This window comes from Eutrema salsugineum, unplaced genomic scaffold (genome assembly GCF_000478725.1).
Source record: "Eutrema salsugineum unplaced genomic scaffold, Eutsalg1_0 scaffold_4, whole genome shotgun sequence".
Classification (NCBI taxonomy): domain Eukaryota; kingdom Viridiplantae; phylum Streptophyta; class Magnoliopsida; order Brassicales; family Brassicaceae; genus Eutrema; species Eutrema salsugineum.
The window spans coordinates 13,986,391-13,995,842 of record NW_006256686.1 but is presented as its reverse complement, the minus strand read 5'-3'; the positions used below and the strand labels follow the sequence as shown (position 1 = coordinate 13,995,842).

The 9,452-nt window shown below is 33.5% G+C and overlaps 1 protein-coding gene across 1 annotated transcript; it reads left to right on the top strand.

Moving 5' to 3' along the window:
- Positions 1-1,900: 1,900 nt before the first annotated feature.
- LOC18013856 (endoglucanase 16) lies at positions 1,901-4,671 on the top strand. The gene is made up of 8 exons (XM_006419095.2): positions 1,901-2,293; positions 2,377-2,589; positions 2,782-2,982; positions 3,062-3,139; positions 3,266-3,415; positions 3,507-3,615; positions 3,723-3,886; positions 4,115-4,671. Exons 1-8 carry the CDS (start codon positions 2,072-2,074, stop codon positions 4,436-4,438), a joined length of 1,461 nt encoding a protein of 486 aa, XP_006419158.1. The 5' UTR covers positions 1,901-2,071; the 3' UTR covers positions 4,439-4,671.
- The last annotated feature ends 4,781 nt before the right edge of the window (positions 4,672-9,452 follow it).

The window sequence follows — 9,452 nt, the reverse complement described above, 5'->3', positions numbered from 1 at the left end:
GATCAGAAACTTTATGTTTTGATCAAGAGTGATGAAGTATTTAACATCCTTGGTCATATAGTTAGTGCACCTTGACGTCTGCTCCATTTTTTATGAGGTAAGCATCCTCCTTCCTTGTTTGGTGTCTTCCTTTGATCACCATCATGTCACCTTGACGTCTGCTCCATTTTTTTTTTATGAGGTAAGCATCCTCCTTGCGTGGTGTCTTACTTTGATCACCATAACGTCTTCTTGACGTCTCCTGCGTGAATACTCTCCATGTCTTTTTATGTTTTGTGTTTCTTCGAACAAAGTTTCAGAATTCTCCTTCCAAACTCCATGTTCACATCCATTGTCTCCATTTACTTTTGAGAAGATTTCATATCTCCTTCATCCTTTTGGAGCCTTCCTCTTGAAGTTACGGCATGTGAATGTGCTTGTGCAGATAGATGGTGCTTTCTCTTGTCACCATCTCTATTTTTTTTTGGTTTTTTTGTCTCCATCTTTCTCTTCTTCTAGCAGCGAATTTCTTCATATTTTTATTGTGCTTGAACAGGCTCCAAGACCGACATATGCTCTGATACCATGTTGGAATATAGATTCCCAAAACAGAGTAAGAAAGAAGAAACAGAGTAAGAGATAAGATTATCTCTTCTCTTCTAAAAAAGAACATAAATGAAATAGAAACTTTTATTGAATCTGAAACTTGTTAATTACAACAAGACAAAATTGGTTTATATACAAAACAAACAGATAACACAATGAGTTGTGTCTCTTCATACTTGTAACTCTTAATAAAATAACTGCTCTTACCTAACATACACAACTCTAAAACACACCCTTTCACACATACCTTTTCACACACATCATTTGACTTAACATACTAAACTCAATTATCAAATGATATTTAGACCAAACTCAATTATAAACTAACAAATTTACCCGGTTATGGACAGTTTTTCTTGGTTAGAGGAAGTTATTTCTGGTTCAATTTTGGTTTAAATTTCGGTTAGGTTAATTTATTCGTTTTAGCAGACTTCAATGTAGAAGTCTACTAATTTTAAAACCTAAATAATAGATTTTCTTCTTCCTAATTTAAAAACATAAATTTCTATTTATCAATATAAATAAAAAAAATTATGTACATTTGGGTTACAATTATGAAATTTATGAATATAATTTTGATACCAAAATAATTTTTTTCTAAATTTTAAACTTAAATTTTCTGATTTAGTTATTTAGTAGACTTCATTTCGTTTGAACAAAGTCTACTAGTAGACTTCTTTCACTCTTTAGTAGATCTCGTCAGGGTTTAAACGATAATTAGAACATCCGTTTTTTGTTTGATTATACATGATTAAATGGTCTTTTCACTACCATTTAAGTTATTTTTGCCAAATATTTTTCGAGGGTCTAGTTTTGTATTCAGAATCAAGTTTTAGGTTATTTTTAACAAAAAACCTCAAGAAACAACGACATACAGTTTTTTTCCGGCCAATACAATAAAAACTTCTTTCAAAATATATCTTAGTTTCTTTATTACAGACAAGATTCAATGATTTGGGTTGAACTACAGCCACCGTGTAGTACCATCTCAGCTTTCTTCACGTCCCCTTTTTTTCTTTAATTATTAACGAAAGACTGTACCGTCCGTAGAAGCACAATGTACGATCTAAATAAATCGAAAAAACGAACAATCAAAAAATCTTTTTTTAGGATTATAAAAATTAGAAAAGAAAATGAAAACAAAAAAAGACAAAAACTAGCGACCAATGGATGTGAATATCTAAATCAAGATTAGTAAACCTATACTTAACTTTCCAAGAAAATTTCTATTATAAGTTCCCCTTAATCATACCCGCGATCTTAAACCAATATAAATCCTGAGGCAGAAGAAGGAGACCAAAAAAGAAAAACAATAAAACAATAAACTAAACAAAAACAAGAAAAAACGAAAAGCATGCAATTGTTTTTCGTTTTTTGTTGAACCAAAAAAAAAACTCATAAAAAAAGGTTCAGTTTCCTTTTCTTTCTGTTATCATTTCTTATATATAGAGTTGGCATTATTATCACAAAATCAACTTTTGAGACTATGGGTAATCACGGGGATCAAGTAAGAGGAAATGTTGTGATTAAGGCCATATTGTTGGGTCTCATAAGCATTGTGTGTGTGAATGGTACTAACATAAATTACAAAGAAGCCCTAACCAAATCCCTAATCTTCTTGGAGGCTCAAAGATCAGGCAAACTCCCTTCTAACAATAGGGTTCCCTGGAGAGGTGATTCTGCTCTTGATGATGGCAAACTAGCGAATGTAAATTTTGTGCTATAACTTTTAAATTCATATCCAATAGAAACAAGTTAACAATATCTAATACTATGATTCTATATGAATAGGTTGATTTGGCTGGAGGGTACTATGACGCAGGAGACAATGTGAAGTATGGTCTTCCAATGGCGTTCACGATCACAACACTAGCTTGGTCGACCATTGCCTATGAGAAAGAACTCCGTGCCACTGGAGAGCTCGAAAACGCTCGTGCTGCTATCCGTTGGGGCACGGATTATTTCCTCAAATGTGCTTCTCGCAAGAACCGCCTCTATGTTCAGGTCTGAACCAAATATTTATTTAAGAAAATATTTAGACACATTTTTAAGCGAAGTTTTTCCTCTGTAAATATGATTCAAAGAGATCCAAAACCTTGCTTTTGTTATCTTCTTTTACGTTTGGAATGGAAAGAAAGATATGAATGTGCTCATTTCCTAATTGAAATGGTTGTGCCTATCAATTTGATCAAATAGGTCGGTGATCCACATGCGGATCACCAGTGTTGGGCGAGGCCTGAGAACATGCAAACACCAAGGACGGTTTTGCAGATAAATGATAAAGATCCTGGCACCGAAATTGCAGCCGAAACCGCTGCTGCATTGGCTGCTTCCTCCATCGTTTTCCGCCACGTCGACCACAAATACTCCCGCCGGCTCCTCAACAAAGCCAAATTGGTATCCAAATTAAAATATACATATTTAATACTATTAATAAATAAAATTCAATATTGAATCAATTTTTCATTATGTACAGCTTTTCAAGCTTGCCAAGAGCCACAAGGGTACATACGATGGAGAATGCCCCTTCTATTGTTCTTGCTCCGGTTACAACGTAAAAATCTCATCTCTAACTTCTAAGCATTTTCTCTTCCAAATATCATTTCTCTCTCTTTTTTTTTAAAAAAAAAATGTTTTTGTTCACATTGAAATTGATATCAATTTTGATACAAATGTGAAGGACGAGTTGCTATGGGCGGCAACATGGCTATACAAGGCAACGAGGAATCATGTGTACCTTAGCTACCTCAAATTCGAAGCCATAAGTGGTTACGTCGCTGAGTTTAGCTGGGACCTCAAGTACGCCGGTGCGCAGATGCTCATTGTCAAGGTAGATATATGTAAAGTAACATATATCCAAAGTTAGAGCTTATCTTTGGTCGAAACTATTAAAGGATTTGACCTATATTATGTATATGCAGATGATCTTCGAAGGCATTAAAGGACTAGATCTATACAAACAACAAGCCGATAGTTTCATCTGCTCGAATCTCCCTGAGAGTCCATACCACCAAGTCTTCACTACCCCAGGTCCTGCCTCCATATATTAACATACAAGTTTAAAAACATATTTAATTTTAATCACAACGTATATTTTTTTTTTTCACAACGTAATCTTCTTAATTGTAAATAATTAGGTGGTATGATTCACTTGAGGGATGGAGCCAACACTCAATATGTCACCGCGACAGCTTTCTTGTTCTCGGCCTACGCAGATATTCTCCAGCAACACAACCAGAAGATCTCTTGCGGAAGCAAACAATTCGATTCAACACACCTCATGGCTTTCGCTAAAAAACAAGTAAAAGTCTTTTATCAACTCTTCTTTTGATTTCCCAAAAGAATACAATAGTGTTATATATATATATATATATATATACGAAAGATCATACCTTTGTTTGAATCTAGCAAAAACTAGAAAAAAAAATATTTGGGAGTTAATTCAAGATGTTCGATGCATGGAACGACGTGTAGTTTTCACGCAACGATATAAAACAGCCTGAAATTCTTTGTTCTATGCACGTTTCAGATTGATTACATACTAGGGCATAACCCCAGAGGAAGATCGTACATGGTTGGGTTTGGACAAAACCCGCCAAAGCAAGCTCACCACAGAGGAGCCTCAGTGCCGATGGCTGAAGCCAACGCGCCGCTAAGCTGCCCACTGAGCTTCGTGAAATGGTACAACAAGAATCAGCCCAACGCTAACGAGCTGACCGGAGCAATCTTGGGAGGACCCGACCGTCAAGACAACTTCCAAGATTTTCGATGGACCTCCGTTTACACTGAGCCTTGCACTTACATCAACTCTATCGCCGTTGGTGTTCTCGCCAAGCTCGCTGCCACGGCTTAGAGCCACAAATACCATATTTGAAACGACTTTGAAAATTATTATTCTAGGGTTTCTGCTTACCTACTATATTTGCATACACATGTGGGCTATACAATGTGACTATATGCATGTTTCTTATTTTTGCCTTTGTAGGTAGCTTTTTGGAATTATGTTTTTCTCCAAAATATAAAATTGCATGGGTATAATAATAAGCCCTAATGATTTGAAACAATTGTTAAGTGAAATTAATAAATAGCCGGAATGATAAATTCATTCCGTTTCACGTACACGTAATTTTTTTTTTTTTAATATAAAGTGATGTTTTGTTGACTTCACTGTCATTTATATAACCTTGTCAATTCAATGTTTAAATAATTATTCAATATCTATACATATAAAGTTAGCTTTGCTCTCTTCGTGATGCCCACCTCAGTCTCCACATCAGCATTAATTTTTTTAAATAAAAAACAAAACTTCTAAAGATCTATTATAAAAATTGATTTATTATTACTAAATATATTACTTTAGATTTAGGATACAATGCCTCATAAGAAATTACAAACTTTGATTTACATTCTCAAAGAGAACATTTTGTTCAAATTTAAAGTTAAAGGGATCCATTCAAGTTTTAATAGTAATAGTTTTTCACCTTACCAGTAAGTTAGAAGTAAGCCGTGTAAGTTACATTAAATTAATACATCTGTACTAGAGAATAACAGAACTAACTAGTGAATTTATCTACGCATTTTATGGCAGATATAATTTTTTTTATTTGGTTGTTTAAAAATTTAATAGTAGTTTGAAATCATTTGTTATTTATTCTCTATTATTGAATATATTTATTTGTTAGTTTTTTTATATTTTAATGTTTGAAGACATGACCGTAAAAACAGTGTAAAAGAAAATAGATAAAAATATATTAATATTTAAATAATTTAATTTAAATAGTTTTGAGATCTTTTGATCACTGTTCTATGTATTTTAGACGTAGTTTTTTGAAGTATCGTACGAACTTATTCGATTTTGATCACTGCTCTATGTATTTTAAACATTGTATTTTTTAACTACTATACAAACTTATTCGGAAAAAAAAAGACGTTAAACAATTTAGAAGGGTGTGACGTGTGAGAAAATTAGAAAGAAGTCGTACATATATATACTAAAATATTTGAAGTTGAAAACTAATCTAGACATCACAAATACCATCATTCCATTAAACTATTTATTAATTTTTATTTTTTTTAGATTCTTATTAAATTTCGGTTTTATAAAATTTTAGAAACGGTTTAATTTGACAGCGAAATTAAGCATTAAACCAAAATAATTTAGAGAGGTTTGTTTTGAGTTATTTTTAACACATCATCACATAAAAACTAATTAAAAATGACACGTAATTGCAAAATAGGGGTAAACGGTCTTTTTGCAGCCGAAACTCATTCTGAAGCTGAAACGTAAGTGAAATATTGCAAAATTCGCTGTGAGCACGACACATCAGCAAATCACTACACAAATAAGTATATAGATAATACAGATCAACTAAAAAAATTCACTTCCCAAAAATATAAAATAATAAGAACTTTCCTTTATCTTTAACAAAAAGAACTTTCCTTTATATAATCAACTAGCTGCATAAATTGACAACCAAATGAAGGAAAAAAACACAAGTAAAAACGAGAACAATCTACTTAAAAATATATGAATGAAAATAAATTTTAAAACTTAGACTAAACAGAAAAAAAACAATACATAAAAAACCAAATAATTACTTAAATTAATAACCAAAATAAGAAGAAAAAAACAGGTAAATATGAGTACAATCTACTTAAAAATACATTAATGAACATAGTTTTTTTAATTTTTTTTTTTAAAAAATACATAGATCTTAAGTTAATAAAGAACAATATGTTAGCTAAGATTAGGCCTAGAATTATTATCCAATATCTAGTCTCCGATCCGGTATCCGCTCCGATCCGATCCGTAAAAACAAATATCTGTGTTGTTCAGATATAGATCCGGATAGTAAAATTAAGTATTCAGTTATTTCGGATACAGATTTGGATAACATAAAATTGAAAAACGGGTATCCGTCATCCGATATCCGTTTGTTAAGTATTTTTTTTTTTGATAATATTTATTTACTTTTAAAATTAACTTTTTAAAAATTAACTTTTATATATTAGAGTTTCAAACTGATCATCATTAATACCCATGACAGTTTTTAGGATCCATATTTAATTCAAGACATGATCATATTGAGTGTGAAGTTTGGCAGTTTAGAAATTTTTGGACATGCATGCATTTTTTTCGTTTCAATTATGTTTGAAAATTACTTTTGGTTTAACTACTTTACATTTGATTGAAACTCATATTGCATGATAATTTTCTCTTTTAGATTGTAAGAGAAGGATATGAAAATGGATAGCAGATGGACATGAAGATAAATTAACTTCTCTATTACTATTTTCCCTTTTGTTATGTAAACTTTTTAAATTTTGTGCTATTTGAATGCTACTTGAATGTTTTAAATTTTTGTTATTTGTAAATTTTGCTATGATGATACATTTTAATTATCTTTGTTATTTACGTAACAATGTCCACGCATATACACTATATTATCTAATATATAAAAGATGAAAGGCACTTTCCAGGAATTGGCAACTCAGTATTTGAGAGCCAATAAGAAATTAACATTTATTCCTCTTATTAATACATAATATAAATAAATCAACCATTTAATCTGATTTTTATTATTTTAAAATATTAAATTATAAAAAAATAAATTAAACTCAAATTTAATTTAAATATCTTATATGTATAAATAAAAAAACTAATATTAGATTTTAATTTGGTATTTTTTCACTGTGTGTTATACTCATTATTTTTAAAATAACAAAGATAATTTATTCGCAAAGCAATTAAAAAATAAAAAAGTAATAAAATTAAAAGTTTCCAAACATTGAAGAAATAAGTTTTTTTAAAAATCATATATATGAAAAGAGGTGAGCTCTCTCCATCCTTCTGCCACATCAGCAATATCAGCAATATCAGTATCATTAAATTAATGGGTTAAATATTGGGAAAATATGAAAAGTCCATTTATTTATATATTAATATGACAAAACCAAATAATTTTATTTATCTATCATAAAACTATATTTGGCTCAGATATATCTTAAGATACAACATGAAAAATGAATGGATTCATTTTAGTGAAAGAGATATATAATTTGACAATGATAATTGCAGAGGAGTAGATCTCAACTTTGCAGGTTTTAAAGAGTTCTAGATGGATAAGCTGGCAACATATGTTTGAGAGAATGGAGAGAAGTATAATTCTTAGTGGTGACAACAGAGAGGAATATAAGGAATATAAGTAAACATTTGTGTGTGATATGTTGCAATATTCTTTTTTTATTGTTGATATGTGAATATCACACAAAGGACAAACAGTAATTTAGATCGAATATTCGGGTTTTATTAGATCGGTTGAGAATACAACTGAGTTCGTTTATGTAAATAATAAACGAACTAAGACTTAGGAAATTAAGAAGCTAATGAATGTCTTGAGCTCTCAATCTCCAAGTCTCTCGGGAATTTCTTGTATCTTCTGGTGTCGATTCCTCTTCCTTTATATATGTCTTCTAAGTCGGTCTTCGCGGGTCTTCTCTGCGATATGGGACCGAGAAGACTTTCATTTTCTCTCGGTCTTTTTTCTTTCTCATGGCAATTTCCTTTCTTCTCGTAAGTTTCCTTTTTCTACTCGGAAACTTTCCATTTTCCTCCAAACTCAGAGAACTTCTCGGTTCCTTTGAGAAGTTTCTGACCGACTTCGGCTCGTTGGGCTATATTCGGCCCAAGAACTCACTCAGGCCAATATTCTCGGTACATTCCCTTCGTAAACTGGGCTTATGTTGTGCCGATCTCGGTTTGTACAGGAGAAAACCGGGGGTGCGGTTTTCACCTCCAACAGTTAGCCCCCCCCCTCAGTTCGATGAAAGGGTACGACTTTTAGTCGAACTCATTCGAGCCAAATCTAAAAGTAGGTTACAAACCAAGCTCGGTAACTTCGATCGATTCATTTTCTCGGATGTGTCGCAAGCTGTCTTCAATGAGGCGCGTGAATTCCGGGATTTTGCGAAAATCAAGGAACCACGATTCCCACTGTTTATAAAGGAATAAATCCTCCTCGCATTCATTATTCTCGCTCAAGCATATATAAGGTACGCTGCTCTCCCTTCTCTCTAGATTTTGTTTCTCTCTCTAGGATTTTATTCGCAGTTCTCTCTAGTTTCTTCTACTTCCTCCGCCGTAACCTTTGAAGTTTCCGATCAATCTTCAAGTTTTCCGATCCATCTTCAATCTTTCCGATCGATCTTTAATCTTTCCGATCGATCTTCAATCTTTCCGATCGATCTTCAATCTTTCCGATCAAATCCTGACTGAGGATCGTCGTGAATCTTCGGAGCCGAGCTCCTCCTCATCAAATCCTTCTTCATCAAGTTCCTCTCGAGCGGCGAGTAACCCACCGGCTTTAGTTCGTAAGAACTCTAGATCGGCCGGTGCTAATACCCGACCTCAACCAAGAATGGAGGCGCCCGAGCAACTAACAGCAGAGACTCGTGAAACTAGAGCTCGAGTTACACCGAACGTTGATTGCGTCAACCACGAAATCGAGGAGGTTGCAGAATCTGAAGAAGAGAATCTCGGAGGGAACGACGCCGAAGAAGACGTTGCCGAGGACAACGTTGAAGCGGTGAATCACACCTCGCCGCCAATTCCGAAACGAAAAGTCGTTCGTCCTCACAACGTACCAGATTTTTCTCTTTCTCCGAGGGCAGTTCAGACCGTACTCGAGAACCACGAGCTCTCAGAAAGAGTCGTCTTCATAATACATGAAGCTGGAGATCGGCCATGAGACGTTCCCGAAGGCTTCCTCTGCATCTACTTGACTTACTTCACGCAATGCGGGCTCTCTCTCCCAATTCCCTCTCGTCTTCTCGGATATTGCAATCGGCATGGCGTAGCTCTCACTCAG